General features: G+C 31.7%; 5 protein-coding genes and 1 pseudogene across 5 annotated transcripts; 3 read left to right on the forward strand and 3 right to left on the reverse strand.

Moving 5' to 3' along the window:
* The first annotated feature begins 182 nt into the window (after window positions 1-182).
* On the forward strand, window positions 183-3,488 carry LOC125067508 (uncharacterized protein DDB_G0283697-like). The gene is made up of 3 exons (XM_047676168.1): window positions 183-197; window positions 1,755-3,041; window positions 3,195-3,488. Exons 1-3 carry the CDS (start codon window positions 183-185, stop codon window positions 3,486-3,488), a joined length of 1,596 nt encoding a protein of 531 aa, XP_047532124.1.
* A 1,634-nt stretch (window positions 3,489-5,122) lies between these two features.
* Window positions 5,123-6,527, reverse strand: LOC125067509 (annotated as a pseudogene).
* Window positions 6,528-7,950: 1,423 nt separating this feature from the next.
* On the forward strand, window positions 7,951-8,606 carry LOC125067303 (probable prefoldin subunit 6). Its single transcript, XM_047675820.1, has one exon. The coding sequence runs from the start codon at window positions 8,106-8,108 to the stop codon at window positions 8,472-8,474; it is 369 nt and encodes a 122-aa protein (XP_047531776.1). The 5' UTR covers window positions 7,951-8,105; the 3' UTR covers window positions 8,475-8,606.
* A 949-nt stretch (window positions 8,607-9,555) lies between these two features.
* Window positions 9,556-13,471, reverse strand: LOC125067425 (testin). The gene is made up of 6 exons (XM_047676029.1): window positions 13,292-13,471; window positions 13,081-13,210; window positions 12,722-12,874; window positions 12,500-12,579; window positions 11,746-11,904; window positions 9,556-11,633 (listed from the first exon to the last, which is right to left on the reverse strand). The coding sequence occupies exons 2-6, from the start codon at window positions 13,208-13,210 to the stop codon at window positions 10,029-10,031; spliced, it is 2,127 nt and encodes a 708-aa protein (XP_047531985.1). The 5' UTR covers window positions 13,292-13,471; the 3' UTR covers window positions 9,556-10,028.
* Window positions 13,472-13,902: 431 nt separating this feature from the next.
* LOC125067170 (ras-related C3 botulinum toxin substrate 1) lies at window positions 13,903-17,354 on the forward strand. The gene is made up of 6 exons (XM_047675588.1): window positions 13,903-14,051; window positions 14,146-14,261; window positions 14,391-14,540; window positions 15,069-15,151; window positions 15,346-15,506; window positions 16,096-17,354. Exons 2-6 carry the CDS (start codon window positions 14,146-14,148, stop codon window positions 16,171-16,173), a joined length of 588 nt encoding a protein of 195 aa, XP_047531544.1. The 5' UTR covers window positions 13,903-14,051; the 3' UTR covers window positions 16,174-17,354.
* A 156-nt stretch (window positions 17,355-17,510) lies between these two features.
* On the reverse strand, window positions 17,511-21,301 carry LOC125067205 (leucine-rich repeat protein soc-2 homolog). The gene has a single exon (XM_047675659.1). It carries the CDS (start codon window positions 21,010-21,012, stop codon window positions 19,306-19,308), a length of 1,707 nt encoding a protein of 568 aa, XP_047531615.1. The 5' UTR covers window positions 21,013-21,301; the 3' UTR covers window positions 17,511-19,305.
* Between the last annotated feature and the right edge of the window lie 232 nt (window positions 21,302-21,533).

Raw genomic sequence — 21,533 nt, forward strand, 5'->3', positions numbered from 1 at the left:
TTTTCTTTGATTTGTAGTTATTTAATTTTTGTGTATTTAGTGTTGAATTTAAAATCTGGTTTTAGTTAAATCTACCACGTATATTGATCACGTTTAGTCAATAGATTTTAATAAGCCAAGCGTTCAATCAATGTAATGTAAATTATTTACTTAATGTGGTTAGTTTGTTTACAAATTTTATCATGGATCCCAAAGAGGTACAATATACCTAGTTATTTGCTTAATGGTTTGCTAAATAATAGGTATTCGATTGTATTTGCAAAACAAACATACAACCATTGTTTTAGAAAAAGTAAATTCAAATTACAAAAATATATTTGCATGTGGTCCATGGTAAAATATGTTAAAATTATGGAAATTACAATATATGCACTAGAAATATATTTTAAAAAAAGCTGTTTATGAAAAAAGTATTATATTTTTAAATAGCATAAAAGGTGTAAAATAAAAAGTCACATTTGCATGATTGCCATATTTTTGTAGAACAATAATAAGAGTTTCATGTAAGATCCTAGGTGGAACATTTTATTTAGTTTCTAGTTATAAATATAGAATTGTATATAATTTTCTATATAACATATCAAGTCAACACATGAAAGAGTCGTATCCTAAGTAGTTTAGTAAATATTTTAAGTTTTATATTCATATTTCATATTCTTTTTATGTGTTGCCTTCTGGCTGGTACTATTAAATAAAGTTGGTATGATTACTTATAAAATCTTTTTGTTTAATATTTTATCATAAGCTCGTAATCAGAATAAAACACTTTGCCTATTATTCTTAAAAAATAATCTTCATACGAACTTTATCCTTTGTTAACTTTTATTTATTTTGTATTTAGAATAGTATTTAGTTGTAATTATTGCCTAGTAGTACATGTTACGCTGTAAATAAAATAATGTGAAATAAAAATTTGTCTTTTTATTTATAAAATGTATTACAACACGCACCCTTATTTAGTTTTCTAACATTTATTTACTTTATTAGGCACTAAATTTATCAGCACAGTTGTTTTAGTTTCTAATTCGACGGAAATTATATAAATAAGTATTAATTATATTATTATATTTATTATTATTATATATTAAGTTATCTTGATTTTTTCCCAGATGACAGACGCTTATATTTGCAATAAAACAAATAATAGCGGCCAGACGGAACTAAATCAATTCGAAAATGCAACAAATATTAATACTAGCAATGAAAATAGTTTGAATAAGTCACAAAATAGTAATAATACAATATTAAGTCTTTCGTTACAAGAAAAATATAAGGAGGGATTAGATGTTGTACATCAGAATGGCGCTGGAAACATACTTCATAAAACTATCAATAACATCGACTGCGCAAATGAAACTAATTATAGAGATCTAACTAATCAAAATAAGATCAACACTGACACTCTAATAAAATATGTATACAAAAAAGGTGATAATATATTTGTTAAGGAGAAAACCAAAGGTAATATTAAAAACAGTCTAAAAAGGAAAAAAAGAAATGTTCAAGATGAAAAGATACATAAAGCTCCACTTTTATTGGATATAATAACAAAGCATGTCAATCAAGAAAGAGAAGATTTTGAATTACCACAACAAACTCAAAATGGAATAAAAAATACAAACTTGGCAGATTTTAATATTGAAACGCTGCATGAAAAAATAAAACCTACGAACATAGAAAACGTAGAAGATAGTCGAAAATATAGTCAAAACATCGAGAATATTGAATATACACCGACGGTCAAAAACACTGAGATAGAAAAAAACAAGAGCGAACAAGACGAACAAATTAGTGAAACAAAAATTCCCTTCCGAAACACAGATTACAATGATTCCATTGAAAACGATAAAAAGAAAGTTATTGAAACGAAACATTTTAAAGAGAGTGAAGAGAATAATTTTGACCCTGATGAAAATTATAAAGATATACCTGAAAAAACTGAAAAAGAATTGAATCAAAGACAGCAATCCAATGAAAGTGAGGAGAGTATCGAGCAATTTATACCAAAAAATACATATCTTTACCATAAAAGGGGTGAAGATAGGGGTGAAGATATAGATAGACAAAATGCAAGCGATAATAAAAGGAATGCATTAGACAGTAATAAGGAACATTATGACAAATTTAAGGATATACCTGATAGTACTGAAGAAGATTCAAAGGAGAGTAAAGAAAATAACGAACAATATTCACCAGGACAAACAATTGCTTTGCGTGATAGAAACGAGGACTTGAATAGTGAAAACGAATACAACAGCAGAGAAAATGAATTCATTAAAGAAAGCAAACGCTTAGCTGTCAAAGAACTTCCAATTGAGACAACATCAAGCGAAGATTCAAGAGAAGATAATATTGAAAATAAAAAACAAAATATACTACACAAAGATTACGCAAGTGATCCACTTACAAAAGAAAATTTAAGGCCTCAAGAAGGTGATTTGATTGATTTTAGTCACGAAAGTATTGAAGTTAATGATCAAGATGAAGCCGCTAAAGATTTTAACATAAATAATGATCAGACCCCTGATATACTAAATCCCCTAAAAAATGATAGTAAACCGAAGAATCAATTGATTCTTACAGATGAAAATAACAGTAATCAATTAAAAGACAATTCTAATGAATATGAAAAACAAGTCAAAATCAATGATGGCGAAGTTAAACCTGTAATAGAACTTAACAGCGAAGATAGTGATGAAGAAAGTGAGGAAAATCTGAAGGATAGTGCTAACGCTCATTTAAGATACAACGAAGAAAAAAGTTTTAATGCCGACACCTCTCAGGAAAACGAACCTCCTAATGATGATAAGGTTAATGTTAAACAACAATTTGAAAGGATACCTTTAAATTATAACCATGCTCTTAAAGAAACAAACACTAGTAAAAATGAACATTCTGGCTCCGATGGTACTCTAGATACTATTTCTCCTAAAAAGGACAATTTCGATGAAAATTTAAATATAAAATTTAGTGACATAACTATCAAATTGCCTGAAATAAAATTACCAGATGATATTTTATCATATGCAGAAGAAGAACCCGTATATGAAAATAATAAGAAAAAAGGGAAAAATACTTATTTTTATTACGATGACAGCGAGGAACAAACCGAAGAAGAATCAAACAAACCAAATGATGATAACGAGGAAAAAAATAAAAACGGAGTCGATTTTTACCAATCGTATTATTATAAGCCTAAAGAAAAATTAAAAGAAATAAACCGTGTAAATACCTATGATGAACATGACATAAGCAATGAAGAGGACCCTTATGAAAAATTTGTGCGGGAGCGGTTTGGTAAAAGTAAAACTAACCGACAAAGATCGGAAAAATTACAAGAATTCGGACCTAAAGAAAGGAATCCTAAATTACAAGAAAAAATTCAAGACGTTTTGAAAAAGGCTAATTATATCCAAAAAGAAGCCGAAAAAAGTGGTGATCCAAAAGCTGGATATTTATGGACTTTAGAATATGGAGAGAATTTATAGAAACAATGATAAGTAATTTTTACCATCATATATGTTAAACGGTACTGAGTCCTGTATAAATAAGTATTTATTAGTCAAGAAATATTTTATGAAAAGGTAAATTATCGTGTTAATTATTGTCGAGAATCATTAATAGCATAATACATTTTAAATATATATTATAATAGTTCGGTTCCGCTCCAAAACTATTGCGGAAACTCTCCACAGAAAACTACCTTGAATATGGGATATTTTCTATTAGAAAAATATAACATGTAAGATATCAACACATCTTACTAATTTCATAAACTCCCTGGTCCTGTATTGTGTATTTTTATTAACGGCTGAACGCAACTGAATGAAATTAGGCACGGAGATAGGTTATCTGAAATAGTACATATTGGTTACTTTTTTCCCTAACACCTTCACAACCACAACCTCGCCCCTCTCGGGCGAGTAATAAATAAATAATATCGTAATATAATAAAATAATAATATTGTTTCACTGTAAGTTGATTTTCATCATTTCACGAGTTAAATATAAAATAAACTGTTATAGATGCTATCCAAAATCAGTCAAACCCTTTTCTGTAATTGAATACAACATTTGAACACACTTCACATTACATGTTGGCAGAATATTGTTATTGTTATCATTTTTATCTTGTTTAAATATAAGCTGCGAACATATTTTTTAATATATAAAACATTATATAAGATAATAATAGTATTATTGTAAAATATAAATAGATTTATGATTTACACGCTATCGTGCACAGATTAGCAACTGAATAAAATTGTTAGACTGAATACATTTAATTGTTTTATTATACGAGTACCTACAATCTAAAGGGCACAGCTTAGAACCAAATCTAGTACGGTTGGTGGGCAAAGGCACTTTTTTCAGAATTCATTTAGGAACGTGTTATTTTTTTCTTTCCTCACAACATATTCGTGTGCAAATACAAATAATGCATTTACCCTACAGTGTCGTTAGTTTACAAAACTTATCTTCTTACTAGAAGAAGAATTTTAAATATTGAAATATCACTTTATAATTCGGTTACTTTTTTTACATCTATAAAAAACCATGAAAATCATAGTTGTGTATTATAGCTAAATTTAAGTTATAGTTTATTTTAAGTTTTACTTTTAAATAATATTTTTAATACCTACACAATTCCAACTGGGCAACAACTGTGCGACGGTACAACTGTGGGACGCCAGGCTTGGGATATCGCGTCGACGTCTCTTGATGTAAATACTAGCGCAATCCGAGAGGAATATAACTCTACCTCTACTCTAGCGACTGCCGGTATCGTTGCCGTCAGGATTGCTCAGATGGGGACTCCCTCGTTTACCTGACACATAAATGGGTGGATGCAGTTGAGTCCACGGGGGAGGCATAGCAGCCAGTTTGGACACAGCGAAAGCCTTCGATCGCCTAAGGCACAAAGAGCATCCTTGGAAGCTTCCTATGGGCTCTCCGGAAAATTCAAAATCAAAATATTCTTTATTCAAGTAGGCTTTTACAAGCACTTTTGAATCGTCATTTAACAAACTATTTAAAGTAAAGCTACCACCGGTTCGGAATGTAGATTCTACCGAGAAGAATCGGCAAGAAACTGAGTAGTTACTCTTTTTCAACATCTAAATTATGCAATGCTTTCTGATATATCGGAGCCACAATTCTGGTGTACTCTGTTTCTGGTGCATATCAATGACAACGCAACTTGGCAACGCTGCAGGGACTCCAGAACAACCCAGATTTCAACCGAGTCAAAGGCCTTCTCATAGTCTACGAATGCAAGACACAGGGACCGATTATACTCATGAGAATTCTGTATAATCTGCCGCACTGTGTGGATGTGGTCTATGGTGCCGTATCCGCTCCGAAGCCCGGCCTGTTCCGGGGGTTGGAATTCGTCGAATCTTCGCGCAAGACGGTTCGTGATCACTCTTGAAAACAGCTTATAGACATGGCTCATTAGGGATATGGGTCGATAGTTCTTCAGCAGGGTCTTGTCATCTTTTTGAAGAACAGGAAGACCACACTCCTACTTCACCCCTCCGGAGTTCTCCCTTCGAAGTGGACAGAGTTATAAAGCTTCTAGAGCTCCTTCAGTACGGGTTTACCTCCTACTTTCAATAGCTCTATTGTAACGCCGTCCTCTCCAGGGGCTTTTCCATTTTTAAGTTGTTTAAGAGCAATCTCGATTTCGCCAATACTGACTTCTGGCAGGTCTTCGGTGAAATGACGTGTTAATGTAGTAGCTCTAGGATCCTCATTTTCGGGATCAGGTCGAGATGTATGCGATGCGTATAACCGGCCGTAGAAGTCCTCTACTTCCGAAATAACTGCTTGGAACGGCTTGGAAGAAACGACTTCTCCACTTGCCGTGGTCAACTTCGTCAGGTGGCTCCTTCCAAGAGATTGTACGAACACCTTAAACCCCCGATTCTGCTCGATGGCTCTTTCAATCGTAAGAGTATTGGAGCACCGGAGGTCGTGTCGTACGCGCTTGCTGATCTCTTGGATTAGTTGCCGTTTCTCTGACGAATTGACAGGTGGGTTTTCACGTCGTTTCTTCTTTAGACCTAAAGTCTCTTCCGAAAATTTGGACTTTCTGCCCTTAAGCTGCATGCTACAAAATCGTGCCTTCTTCCCTGAGAATTCCAACTACATTTTTGAGGTTCTGGTTTACGTCTGTTGTGGTTTTCACGGCTGCGAATCGGTTCTCCAGGTTTGACTGGAACGTTTCAGATCCCGCAATGGTTTGGAGCAGGGTTGGTCGGAGTGTAGACTTGATCAGACGGACGCGTTTGGCCTTAAAATTCATATTCAGAGAGCCTCGCACAAGTCGGTGATCACTACCGGTATTGAACCTGTTGAGCACTGAGACGTCTCTGAATATGTGTCTTTTGTGCGTCATGATGAAATCGATCTCATTTTTGGTCATAGTGTCGGGGCTTTGCCACGTCCACTTCCTTTGGGGCTGCTTCTTGAAGAAGGAGTTCAATCAAGAAGAGCCCCTCCCGTTCGAGGAAGTTGACAAGCATTTGGCCCCTATGATTTCTGCTTCCAAATCCATGGGGTCCTACTACTGATTCGCTACAATTCTGTACTCCCACTTTAACGTTGAAGTACCCCATGACAACGTTGAAGTGGGTTTTCGTGGTGGAGTGGAGGGCCCTCGATATATCATCGAACATTTCTTCCACTGCATCGTCCCAGTGTGTCGAGGTCGATGCGTACGCTTGCACCACCTTGAGGCTGTACCTCTCGGTGAGCTTTACAATGAGGTACGCTACCCTGTTCGACACACTGGAGATTTCCACAATGTTGTCAGCTAGGGACTTATTAACCAGAAACCCAACGCCACCTTGGGATTGTTGGTTTCCCTCTCGGGTAGTACATTAGGTAGCCTGATTCGAGGGTTACGGTGTCCTTTACCTCTCTACTAATATGTGCCACCTAATTTTCCCAAGTTCCACCTCGAGTTGGGCTAGATGCGAGTCAAGCCGTAGCGTGCGTCCGTTGTACGTCGCCAGGTTCAGTCGGTTATGGTGGCCTCCCGTAGCCCGGTGATTCTTAACACCCCCCGTCCCGCCGTTACCATCGTCGCCACCATGACAACGACTAGTGGGACCGCCGGGAACTGGGAGCCGTGGCTTACGTGTTTTCACCATTTGGAGGTATTGCCCATAATCGCCACGCTGGGCAGGCGGGTTGGCGATCACAGGACGCAACTTCTCGCTCCGGTGACGCTGCTACCCGTCCCCAGCCTGTGGTATTTAGCTACGCCTATTTTTGATGGTTATACCGCCATCAGTCGGTCGCCAGAGACTCGTTTGCTGGTCGGCAGGATGCACCACGGGCAGGTGAGGTTGGCTTGGGGCGCTAAGGTGTAGTTTGCGGGCCCTTACATCCCTATCCAATTTACGGAAATATCCAATTTACGTAATTACTAATATTCCTATTTACTACTCTAATTAAACGTAAAATTTGTGCTAAAAATGTCAACAACAATAGTGCAAGGGGTCAGAGCAAGTCAATCCTACGACTTTTACATTGCTAGAAGGCCCAACCCCCATTGCACTATAGAAGCTTATAATCAAAACCAAGCAAATAAAACATAAACTCGAAGATAACAAGATTTAAAACAAAGCTTTAAAAAGTTTTATTTAGCTTGACGGTACAGAAAAACACAACATGATCTGCTATGCCATTATTCATTTTGTTTTAGTAACTGCCAGCCTTCGCGTATTACCCGCGTATCATAACTGTATCATATTGTTGTCTATTATAAAATAATAAAATAAAATGATTAGACAATGCTAAACAGATCATTCTGTCACGGAACACCTTAAAACTAACATTGAGACAGTGTAATATTTAAGCCTAAACTTTTTGTTAAAAAATAATACTTATCTGTTGTTGTCGATTATTATCTAAAAGTGATGTTGTTATAAGTCAATGTCAATTGTGTGTCAACAGGCAGTTCACTTGACGTTTCTGTAACCTAACCTATTTCCACTGTAATCCATAGTTGGTAGTCTTCGACTTATTGTGAATTATCTAAGTATTTTCTTTTTGAACACATAAAATTTGACGAATAATATAAACTTTATCTTACAATGGCCGAAGAAGTGCAAAAGAAGTGGCAAAAAGAATTCGAAATTTTTAATAATTTAAAAAAAGAATACCACAAGGCAGTAACACAGAAACAGCAATTGGACAGTCAATTGAACGAAAATAAAGCTGTAAAAGAAGAACTTTTATTATTGAAAAAGGATGCTGAAGTCTACAAACTCATTGGACCAGTTTTAGTAAAGCAAGACTTAGAAGAAGCAAAACAAAATGTGGCCAAACGATTAGAATATATCAGTAAAGAAATAAAAAGATCGGATGGAAACATTTCAGCTTTAGAAAATAAACAAGAAGCTGTGCATGAAAATCTAAATAAATTGAAAAGTAACCTGGATAATTTGAAAATTGCTGCCTAGATAACGCTGTTTTGTATAAATATAACTTGTGGTAATTTTTATTGTAATTTCAAGTATTTTTTTATTATTTCTAGTAACATTCTAAGAAACACTCAAGATTAATTTTAAAGTTGTGTATGAAGAAATTTATAATGCTACAAATATAAATATAATGCTAAAAATAAATTCAAATTGGTTTTATTAATATTTTCTGTGTACCTAGAACAAATAATAAAAGTAATTCCTCGAAAGTATTAATTCATTTATTTTATTTAATGTGAATGAAAAAAATATCTTTATTCCTGTGTATAACGTTTTTTTTCAGTCAAAAAGAGTTAAATGTAACAATCTTGAATTGTTTTTTTTTCAAGATTTCATGAAATATTTATAGAATATAAAAATAGATATATGTATTTGGTGAAATCATCAACAATTATATTGCCAAATGATTAAATAATAATAAATTGTGCCAATTTCATCCATTTGTTTTGTAACTTTTGTATCTACATTACTAAAGGGGCACTTACATGGCCACAGAAACTACTAATTTTTGAGCAATACTGGTCAATTGTCTTGTGACAAAATTTCAAGAAATTTGTGGCACCATTAACAAGCATTTATTTAAAGTAGTGAGCAATAGATGAACTTTAATAAACTGGGGAATGTTTATGTACAGGAGCAATTTAAAAACTATCATTTGCTGTGTTTTCACGCACACAATTTACTTCAATTTTCAGGCCCACTGGATATTTGGCAATTCGGATTGGCAAAATTGAGCAATATGAATTATATGGATCAATTAGAAGCAATATTGGCAAAAAATGCCATATTTTTATTATAAATTGCTGTAAGTCACTCCATTTGATCTATATCTGCTGCCAAGTAATAAATGTTTAAAAATTTCCTGGATAACTGAACCTTATGACATAATCTATACTCATTTTTTTTGACTTAGAGTAGTAGCACCATCAATGGATTAGGTACTTTTTAAATAATTCATGTGGCAAAAGTCTATGAGCATTATAATGAGTTATGAAGTAATAGGATTATATTTGAAATAAAACACAAATGACTTTTATTAATATATTACATCTTATACCTTTTGCTTTGTCTTTGTCAAAGATTTTTTAACAGTAATGGCACAATTTGCTTTAATTTCCTAAAGAATACAGTTTATCAAAAAAAATATTATTCAGCTTATATAATACTTTACTTATGAAATAAAATGTAAATATGCACACAAAAGTGTGAAACTATTGACTAAATATTTCTTTCAGTGACAATAATGATGTAATATTATAATTTAAATATCAATATTAAAAATATAGAAATTAATATTGGCCCCTTGATTACGAATGATTATCACAATAACTTTGTCAGTCATTTGAGCATATAAGTCTTCTTTGTTAATTAATAATTGTCAATTATTACAATTTTTTATGCTAAAAGTTTGATAATATTTTTAAATACTTTTGGTGTATATAACATCTATAGTTTCTTCCTTAATCTAGACAATATAAAATGTTATACAAATACTAATTTATGTTAATATTAATGTATTTGTCATACATCATTTTATTTTATTTTACTTTGTACACAAGGTACACTACAAAAAGGCATTTCTTGTTTAACAACAAATCTACCACTAAGCAAGCTTTTTCCACACATACGACCTGAACAAATAAAGCATTCCGCATGCCAATGCATATTGCTCCATGATACACCTTGCTGTTCAGGCCCTATGACACCACCACATGCCCTACAGCGTTCTGCATAAAATTGGTCATAACAGGATAAACATACGGGTAGACCAGTTTTATCATCTGGAACATATTTTTTCCCTCCAAGTGGTGCATCACAATGATAGCAACAAAAATGTTGTACATGAAATGCTCTCCCTTCAGCAGCAGTATATGGTCTTGTAAATATTAATTCATCACAACCAGCACAACGTGGTATTTCTAAAACATTAGCCAAATCTCTGGCACAATATATTTCTCCCTTATAATAGAAATATACAAGATCAGCCAACAACTCTCCACATTTGCAACAAGTGAAACATTGTGGGTGCCAGATGGCCTCTTGTCCAGCTCTTTCAGCTTTTACAGCAACTTCTCCAGCAAACATAGGTTTCTCACAACGTTGACATGGCACACCTTCATTGTACAATTTCCTGTTAAACTCCATTTCATCAGGGTTTAGAGATATATCAGCAAATTGAGTAAGAATTGGATCTAACTGCTCTGCATAGCTGCTAATCTGAACAGGGTTTCCACTATGATCAAGTTGAACATTATCAGTGGAACTATTCCAATCACTACTTTGTTGAGGATTAGACAGTCCACCAGGATATGTGTTGTAATTAGGCAATGGTGGAGGGGGAAGATCTTCTTCGCAATTATTCCTCAGATAATCCCTTAAAGGAGCCGTTTGCTGTGGCTCTACCTGATTCATTGGTTTTGTTGTAGTAGAATACTGAGGATTTATTTTTGTGGAACAAATAGTGCCACTATGTTCTGGTGTAGTTGGTTCATGTTTCCAACTCCATATTTCACCATTTGGAGCAAAGATAGTTCCTTTTTGAATTCTGCCATCTAGTAACTTTGCTGTGCCCATAACATTATTATTACTCAAAGACCATAAATCAGGCATTACCTGAGCTCCTAATGCTTTATTTGCAAATTCATTTACCTCTTCTTTGAATTGAGGATTTTTATTGTACTCATCACGAAAAAGTTTTATTGGCTGAAGATACACATCATTAGAAATTGGCAAGCACAAATCATTTAAGTTCTTTAACAATTTGTCATAAACAGGGCCATGTTCAACGGCACTTTTAATCCTGTCGGATTCAATTTTCATTACATGAAGTTTATCTTTTACAATCCTGCTTAATATGGCACTCGTTTTATAATCGGGCAAGTTGGCAGCACTACTGACAATGTTACCGTGTGAATCCAGCACAAGTTTCTTATCTGAAGCATTTTTAGGCACTATATTGTACTTGACTCCTCTTGATATATTTGATATTTTCAATGGCAGTGCATAAGATTTTGTGTTGTTTGTAGCAGTATGTGATTTGCTGCTTTCAACAGAGTATACTTCACCATTTTGAAGAGGACCAACCCTTACTACATTACCCATGCCAACCACATGGTCTTTTATTCGGGTGATATATTCCTGCAAAGAAATTAATATTCAATTTAGATGAATTATACTAAGAACCTAATTTTGACAGTTGTAAATTGTATCTATAACTTCCTGCAATTTTTATTTTAGTGTGTGACCATACCGTATGCTCCGATTTCTCTTGATCAGAAGCATGATGTCTAGCGGCAGGGGCTACATCATGTGGAGGCAACTGTGTGCGAAGCTGTGCGCGACGTTTTTTGGCTGCTTCTGAACCCGAAACTGGAGCCAGTGGACCAAGACATGACATATATTCTGATACCTGAAAAAATTCAATAATTAAATAATGAAATAGGTTTTTTTTCTACTTGATAGATGTTTTTTCTTATTTTTAAAATAAAGTAAATAAAAAAGACTCAGTTTGTTATAGGAATAAGTTTGGCTGTTTTTATACTTAAACCTAAGCAAATTTAGTCTGAAAGTGCCATATTTTTTGATTATTTTCCTTTCTTATTCCTATATTTTTTTAATATAAATTGATTATATATGCATAATATTTTATTGCTAAGTCCCACAACTTTAATATTCATACAGTTTTAAAGTGATCTTATATCAAATTCCTCAATAAAAAAAGTGTGTGCATATAGGAGCCTGTAAATATCCATGTCCACACAAGTGTTGAAAAAAAATTATGTCCATATTTAATAATCCATGTAAGTGTATTTATGCTTGTATCTATAAGCGGCATTTAGGCAGTAAAGTTATGTGAATGTTAAACTAAATATTATTTATATAACAAATAACAGCAATATCAAATTTATTGCTGCTTATCAGATAGCCTTATCATCCTTATCTAAAATTGATAGTATAACGGCCATATGATATAATTGATTCTCAATAATATGAATAATACTTACCAATTCTGTTGAGGCATTTGGTGGTACCCAATCAAGTTTCACTGGCTTATCCGTAACACCACGGATCTTAATAAGGGGCACTGTAATCATAAATATATACCTATAGAGGCTAAAATTTTTTATATTTTGTGATCTAAAAGTCCATCACAAATATTAAATATTCAAGTATATGTAAAAAGATATCTAAATTAACATATATATTTAACTTTTTAGGCTACTTACTGGAAGCTTTCTTTGGCTTAGCAGTGCCAAGTAGCTCAAACTGAGCCCATCCCGACAAATCATCATCTTGGACATCATGCACATCCTTACTGCAGTGGCAGGCTCTGCAAACCTTACGCCAGAAATGTAAATCCAAGCCAGGACAACCTGAACCTGTAATATAATACATTCACTTATTTTAGTTAAAATATAACTACATCAATGAATATATTCTGAAAATATACCATTTCTCGGCTATGCTTTATAATATCTTAACTAATACAATGTATGAAGTCGTTAAGAACAATTAAATCAATTAATAAAAATTACAAATTAATAGCATCGACATTAAGAATTCATTCAACACGATGATATCTCACCACATGAATTACAAGGCGCGCCGGCGCCGCTGTCGTGACCGAGACGTGCTTTACTTAATTTTTCCCTCTGACTCTCTAGCTTGGACAACCAGGCTGGTGCCTCCGGCGTCTCTACGCAAGAATCACCCATCTGAAATTATAAAACATAAATGATAAAAAATTTAAATGAAAACATGCAAGCTGGTGTATCATAACAAAGGATCAGACTTACGGTTTAAATATTAATCTTGATTATATTATAACCAGATAAGCTAGAACAGCAACTTTACAGAGATAAATTACATCTATCTAAACACAAATTGTAGAAACTTAACACAAAAAAATAATTAAAACAAATAATTATTAATCGTCTACTTCAAAAGAATAACATAAGAATACTGTTGCTGTCACATTGACAGTTAATAGCTTCGATGACTAATAAGGCTGCTTGGCGACAAATAAGTATAAGGTACTTTAATTATTAATGTTACTAGTCATAATAACAACGTAAATCATACAATCATTCTCTAAATTACTATTCTTACGCCTATATATTGCCATTTTTTTTTTTACGAATACTACGAAAATAAAATTGATAGACATTACACATTATTATTGATTATAAAAAAATATGAATTTAACAAAAAACTATTACGGATCTTATGCGTTAAATTTAAAATAAATTTAGATTTTTCTGTTAATTACAATCAACATGGTTAAAAATTGAAATATTTATTCTAAACTATTACATCGCTTAAAGTACCTACATAATTTATATTGTAAAACGAAGGGCCTAAGCTTTGATTCTGATTCACATTTAATAATTTTAAAATCTGGCAATGTAGCATCCATCTTTCAATGCGTTTTTTCAGTTTTACGATCAGATTTTGGTATTTATGTCCGGAATTCTATAAATAAAAGTAAACATATTAGTAAGAGCACGCCTAAGTGCTAAAATAACTACTAACTTAATACAATATCAGTATAAAAAGGTAACATTTGAAGTGTGTTCGGGAGTCAATAATGGTTTTTTCGTGAGTCATACGCTTGTCTTTATTTATCAATATGTACACTATCCTCTTTTAGATGTCGTCAGGAAGACCTATTAAATGTGTAGTTGTGGGTGACGGAACTGTCGGAAAAACTTGTATGCTAATATCATATACAACAGACAGTTTTCCCGGAGAATATGTTCCAACAGTGTAAGTAGGCGTATTAGTTCCTATTTTAATTGTTTGTAAATTAATATAATTTCACTTTACAATAGTTATATTTTAGCCATAGAAAGTAGTAATAAATTTATTTAGTTATTATAAATTTGCTGTTTATAGATTTGATAATTACTCTGCGCCAATGGTGGTGGATGGAGTGGCAGTGTCGTTAGGACTTTGGGATACAGCTGGACAAGAAGATTACGATAGACTGCGACCTTTAAGTTACCCACAAACAGATGTCTTCCTGATATGCTTTAGTGTGACAAGGTATTGTTCATAGTAATGATTTTTTTCCTTGTACATTAAATTTTATCTCACATACATTAAAATTCCAATTAAAATGATTCTATAGTATGATTTAGAGCTACTTTTTGCCTATCAATAATCTTATCAATTGATTTAATTTTACAAGGTATATATATTAAAATCAAATAAGATTTAATTAAACAAAGATTATTGAGATGTGGAATTATCATGAATTATAGTCCTAATAAGCCTAAAATAAATAATGAACTGTTTGTCAGATGTTTTATAAATATTGCAATTATTACTTCTAATGTTCAGAGTTTCATCATTATTTTCATATCAATATTTAATTTCAAAGATTATTTATATTATTTATTTGGAATACATATTTTTATTATGATAGTTTGTAGTATTAAAATCAATATAAACTTAGACTCCCTATGTATTCATCTGATTGTCAGTGTTAGTATTGGCCTTACTAAGTTAAATATAAGTTATATAGGCAGAAACAAATATTATAAATATGCTTATGTGTATTTGATTTTTTAGTCCCTCTTCATATGAGAATGTTACTTCAAAGTGGTATCCTGAAATAAAACATCATTGTCCTGATGCTCCTATTATATTAGTTGGTAAGTAATCTAATAATAAGTTATTTTCTCTATTTATATTTATAAAAAGGTGAAATGGTCAATAACCTTGTCTTTTTTCCAAATCTAAATAACAGGGTTTCATACATATATCTCATACATAAATTTTGATTGACATTATTTAAATGAATATCTAATTTGTAAATTGTCTTTTTACAAAAAAAAAATGTTTTTAGGCACAAAAATTGATTTAAGGGATGACCGTGAGACATTAAGCCTCCTCTCAGAACAAGGCATGTCTCCTTTAAAGCGAGAACAGGGTCAAAAGCTCGCTAATAAAATACGAGCTGTCAAATATATGGAATGTTCTGCCTTGACACAGCGTGGTCTTAAGCAGGTAAATGATTTTATAATAATTCAATTTATGTAACTAAACTAACTTTTCTAATTTTACATTTCAAAATGCATTTTATGAATTTATACTTTTACGCATTGCTGTTTTTTATGGAAATAAAAAACTTTTGTACTGGAAAATATGCTTTGCAAGTAACATATGTACTTTTGTCGACTCGGGTTCAAATTATCTTTCTAATTGAAAAATGAAATTTTTTGATAAATACCTTTGGTAATTTAGTTGCTTTAAGAAATATTGTTCTTTATAGCATATAGACAAACAAATATAGTCCTCTACGTTTTTTTTTACACCAACTGGTCGCGCCTCCAATATAGTATATATTAATTTTAACATTCCGCGAGCGAATTCGCCATGGATTCTAATATATATATATTTAAACCTATAAATATTCTGGGAAGTATATAAAAATTCTTATTTTAAACATGTGGAGTTGGAACAGGCAAATAATATGCTTAAAATAAATTGTAGTCCTAGATTTCACTGAATGTCGAAATGTGTTTGTTTTCTTGAGTTTGTAAGTAGTTGCAATATGTAAATGTAATAGGTACTTTAAAATATAATGTAATTACAGGTATTTGACGAAGCTGTCCGCGCAGTATTAAGACCAGAACCACAGAAGAGACACCAGAGGAAGTGTTTAATCATGTAAATATGGCACACACTATGACAAAAGTATGATAATGTCACATAATGCAGGAATCTCAAGGCAACAGTAATAATATGTTTCTACACCAATGACAGGATGTTAATTTGTTCCTGAAGTACCTAAATCACAAAGTTTTTTTTATTCATTGCAATGTGCCATAACACAATTTCGAAATATATGATGTTGTCTTAATTTACTTTAAACTATCAACATCACGGAACATGTGAATACTTCTATGTTTACTGCTTTTTAAGCAAATGGAAACAAATGCCAAAGATTTATGAATAGATGTAAGTTTCAATATTTTTTAGTTTTCGATATGGTTGGAAACAAATTGTTACTGTTAATGATACTGAGAAATGATAATATTATTTTTATAATATTATGCAAATGACCTCAATAATTTTGAAGTTTTGAACTATATTCTTATGCAAGATGTGAGTAAGGACTGAAATTAGTTACGAAGCTAGTTATGTGTACAACATACTCAAGTAAATGTAATTTCTTAGTTGCGAGAGTAAATATTTTGTATTGACAGGCATTTATATAACAATCAGCATTTTGAAATAGTTTTCATTTATACATAAAGTACGATTTAGGAAATAATATTTTAGGCACATGTTTAGTAGACCTAAGCTAGATACATACTACTGACGTTATACCGCTATGATGTTTTTGCCTTAAGAATTGATGTTTATTCTCAGGGTAGGCTTACACTACAAAATGAAAAATGACAAAGATTTTAAAGTAATAGTTTTTAGTACTAATAAAACTCGAATAAGAATTTAAAGATTGAATGAAACATGGTTTGTTTATAATAATTATTAAACCTTTTCTGATATTTTCTTATACTCGTATGTGTTTATAATAATTCTAGTAACGATTTTTGAAGTAGTAATCTATAGTTTCATTGTCGTTTAAACACATGACAAAATCGAAAGTGTTTTATAGTCGTTTTTAGGTCAAATATTTTTGTATGTGAAAAACATAGCTTAAGAAAAAAGGCATTTAGTGTGATTATACCGCATCGATATTACTCAAATATTTTATAGACTGCTTTGAGTTACAGGTGACGCTTTGAAATTATTGTGTATATAAACTTTAATTATTTATATTGTAAGAACAAATGCGCAATTTACAAATAAAATCTTATTGTAATATGTACTGCACTTTATAAATTATTGAATTATTTTCTGTTTTTTACTTCCTTGACCCTCAATTCAAGAAATAAACACCACCACCATTGATTATGTAATTTATTTCAAATACCACAATATTTCATTAAAACATTATAGTCATACACATTGAATTTAGATATAACTGTTGCTTTAACACCAAGTAACACATAAATTGTATAATTATTGTGGACTTTTACGTGGACATTTAAAACTTTATATATTTTAAATTTAAATAACAATAAATGCCAATTTAAATTTCTAACATTCAGACAAAAACATTTATAAGGAAAATGTTCACACAATGGCAGACTTAAATACTATTTTATATTTTATTTATCACTACACTGTTTTTGTCCTTAGCATTAACAGTGTTATAACATAGACTATTTATTACACCAATAAAATACAGTATTCAAATAACACATAGAGCTTTCTAATTCGAAAGATTCATTCAATAAATTGCCCTTTTGTTTGTAAATTCTTTCCTCATACAAATTTTCATGTGATAATCCAACAGAAATTAATAATCATTCTTGTAAAATAAATAAAATAACTTAAAAGTTAACGCTAGTACCAATTCACATAATTTGTCATCATTGCTACAAGCATTTCATTGTATTATGTTTTTGTGATCCTTTTATAATGAAGACAATCGGCATTATATGTTAAATGTGATGACATATTCAATATGTTAATGTGTACCCTATAATTTGATAATAGTCAGGCATCACTCTTAACTAATGTGACCAAAATGACTAGTCCCCTTATGTCAACTCTTCATATTATTTACACAAAACCTGAAACACAGTATAGATAAGTAGAAAATTATAAACAAATATGGTGGTTTCATTCAATTATATGTCAAATTATGAATATTTTCAGGAGCAAAAGTTAAATGCAATATTTTAGGACTACATTCATAAATACACATACCTAAAATCTAACTTAAATGTCACATTATTCCTACTTAAAAAAGTAATCATAAATAGAAATCTACACAGCCTATTATTTATTACACCTATAGGCATTAGTAGATATTGAAACAGAACTACTTTGAAAATTATATTGCATAATTTTATAGTAATATAAATATTACAGTACATCAAAAGTATAAATTAATTTATTATTAATACTAAAGGAGTGATGTTGAATACTGACCAACATTTTGAGATCTATTCATCTTGATATTACAAACATTGGCATTATGGTTCATATTAGTGAGTAGTCAATACAATTGCTTTTTTTCACAGACATTATTAAAATATTTAAGAAAACACATAGTAAACATTTGTTCATAACAATTATTTTCTTTTTAACTGTTCATTACAAATTACCTACAATTCTAGTTTAAAAGAGTTTTGTTAGACCACATTAGAGAGCCATGAAACCTTTAACTACAAGATTTTTATAACACATTTATAATTATTAAACAATTTATTATAAACAGTATTACAAAGCATCAGATATTTTACAAATATCGTAAAGTAACAAGCTTATTATAGACATATGAAAATATAATTAGCATACCATATGTATGTCATTTGTAATTTGGCTTCTATTTTACATCATTTGATATAACTTATAATGCAAACATGCAAATATTTCTTAGAAGATTGTAGATAGATAAACTAACCTACAGCTTGTGCATATACATTATATACAGTAACATCGGCAATCAATCATTCTAGTAAATATTAAGCTATGGTATGAAATAGGATGATTTCATTATAACATATATATACCTTCCTGAAAGAAAGTTGTTTCATTTATTATAAAAGTTACATTTATTAAACATTTGTCAAACTATATTGAACAACTGTTTTGAGTACAACAATAAATAAAATTATAAATTCAAATACAAATGAATTCAAGGATCTAATATTTGTAAAATTATATCAGTTTTTATTTAAATATTATCATTTCCTGATAAAGCAGGTTGATAATCTTCAACCTCATATCACATGGCTCTGTAGGGTCCTTGTGATTTAAGGTATTGGATTACCAAAGATGGCCCTGATGAAACAACTTCCGGGGGCAGTGATGTCAAGGGGCAATTTTCAATGCTCATAATCTGCAAGCTAACACACAGTGCCAGCTCAAATGGCAGATTGCACAAATTTGGATTATCATTAAGATACAATGACTCCAGATTCTCAAGTGTGCCAATTTCCTCAGGCAAATACTGCAAGTTATTTTCACCTACACTTAAATATGTTAAGTTTACCAAATGACCAATTGATCGGGGCAGCGATATCAGTTGATTAGACTGCACTACTAACTTCTTTAATTCTTGTAGAAATCCAATTTCATTAGGTAGCACTTCAATTTTGTTTTCTTCCAAATCCAATACTCGAAGTTTTCTCAAATTCCCAATACTAGGTGGAATGCGTTTGAGCAGATTGTTTGATAATGTTAGTACTTCTAAGTTCACTAAACTTTGAATATCATCTGGCAGTTTAACCAATTGGTTAGTACCTAAATTGAGTTCTACCATATTCACCCATGTCCCAATATCCAGTGGTAAAGATGAAAGCAAATTCTCTTTCATATTCAATTTAGTTAGGTTTCTAGCCCTTGAAAAAATCCCATAAGGTATTTTGTCTATCTGGTTGTGTTCAAGGTTTATTGAAGATACACTAGTGAACTGTGCTGGTCCACCACTTGGGTAACTCATGAAGGAATTGCGAGATAATGTCAAACTAGTGAGTTCTGTCAAACTACATAGAAGACCTTCAGGTAATTGAGATATTGAGTTTCCTTCGACATTAAATTCATCCATGTGCTTGCAATTGCTCAGTGAAGCAGGTATTGCATTGAGCCTGTTATATCGCAGACCAATGCGATTCAATGCTTGAAGATTTCCAATTGTCTCAGGAATGTCTAACAAATCATTATGCTGGAGATCTAATGTGGACAGATTAACACAGTTTCCGATTTCCTGAGGTAAATGCTCCAAATGATTATGGGAAACATCAAAAGTAACCAAGTTTACCAATTTTCCAATTCCTGAAGACAATTCTTTAATTTTATTTTCTCTTAAACTCAACATAGTAAGGTTTGTTAGATTAGCAATACCATCTCCAACTACTCTAATTCTATTGAATCTTAAAAAGAGTGTAGTCAATGATGTCAATTTATAAACAACTTCAGGTATATCACTCAATTTATTATGTCGCAAATCCAACACTTTCAGACATCTCAAATTAGCTAATGAATCTGGTAAACTTGTAAGAGAATTTTCATTCAGAGCTAATGTCTGTAGGTTAGTTAAACAACCAAACTCTGCTGGAAGGGCCACTAACTTATTTCCATACAAATAAAATTCTACTAGATGTGTCAAATCTCTTACATTTGGTGGCAATGATGTTATAGAAGATTTGCTCAAATCTAGCCTTTTCACGCCTTCATCCCGACATCTAATGAATTCCTTAATAACATCAAGATCTGCCTGAATTGGTTTATTTTTTCGTGCTGTGGGTTTAGGTTTGTTTGATTCTGGATGTTTCACAGTAACAACCTTGGGCCGTGCTCCCTCTGTGTTTGTTAAAGAAGCCGCAGATAACTTTTTTTCCCTCATACCGTGATATTTTTCTCTCGGGCTTACTGTAATCGGTACTGTATCTAATGATTCCGAGTTTTCTCTTGAAGAATTGTCAAGATTCATTCCGCAGTTTACACAGTATCTGATTGCTACACAAATTTCCAGTGGTATGATTTAAAATTTTAATTAATAGTAAACCATTACAATTTTTTTTTATCGCTAAACTTCTACGAAAAACAATCAATACCTATTTTGAGAAATGTCTTTCACAGAATAACAATTTTAAACAAAGAGTTTTCATTCAAATAAATAATTGGAATCACAGAGAGCCTTTAAATCTTTGCTATAAATATGTTCACTTGAAATAATTTAAAATGTATTCAATTTAATAGTTAAAGCTTCAATAAAACGCATTTAATGATTTTACATCGCAAAATTTCCACAGATAAAAATTGTCATTCTTATGGCCCTTATACAAACACGATGTAATAATTTCATTTATTTTCCCGTTACTTCTTGTGTGCTTATATCTTAAAAAAATATGATTATATAAGTGTTTAAATAATCTTTTTCTTACAAACATAATATAAACAATAAGTATGCCATTATTCATACCCTCCGATCGCGAAAAGTATTGGTTACGT

Source organism: Vanessa atalanta, chromosome 11, assembly GCF_905147765.1.
Source record: "Vanessa atalanta chromosome 11, ilVanAtal1.2, whole genome shotgun sequence".
In the NCBI taxonomy this organism is placed as follows: Eukaryota; Metazoa; Arthropoda; class Insecta; order Lepidoptera; family Nymphalidae; genus Vanessa; species Vanessa atalanta.

Excerpts from the sequence above, each read along its gene's own strand:
- LOC125067508 (XM_047676168.1), top strand. Across the intron at positions 3,042-3,194 it reads CATATGCAGAAGAAGAACCC|CCTAAAGAAAAATTAAAAGA; the intron begins GTATATGAAAAT and ends TATTATTATAAG.
- LOC125067303 (XM_047675820.1), top strand. The coding sequence starts at position 8,106 with ATGGCCGAAGAAGTGCAAAAGAAGTGGCAAAAAGAATTCGAAATTTTT.
- LOC125067425 (XM_047676029.1), bottom strand. The coding sequence starts at position 13,210 with ATGGGTGATTCTTGCGTAGAGACGCCGGAGGCACCAGCCTGGTTGTCC. Across the intron at positions 12,875-13,080 it reads CGCGCCTTGTAATTCATGTG|GTTCAGGTTGTCCTGGCTTG; the intron begins GTGAGATATCAT and ends ATTATATTACAG. Across the intron at positions 12,580-12,721 it reads TAAGCCAAAGAAAGCTTCCA|TGCCCCTTATTAAGATCCGT; the intron begins GTAAGTAGCCTA and ends TTATGATTACAG.
- LOC125067170 (XM_047675588.1), top strand. The coding sequence starts at position 14,146 with ATGTCGTCAGGAAGACCTATTAAATGTGTAGTTGTGGGTGACGGAACT. Across the intron at positions 14,262-14,390 it reads GGAGAATATGTTCCAACAGT|ATTTGATAATTACTCTGCGC; the intron begins GTAAGTAGGCGT and ends TGCTGTTTATAG. Across the intron at positions 15,152-15,345 it reads TGCTCCTATTATATTAGTTG|GCACAAAAATTGATTTAAGG; the intron begins GTAAGTAATCTA and ends AAATGTTTTTAG.
- LOC125067205 (XM_047675659.1), bottom strand. The coding sequence starts at position 21,012 with ATGAATCTTGACAATTCTTCAAGAGAAAACTCGGAATCATTAGATACA.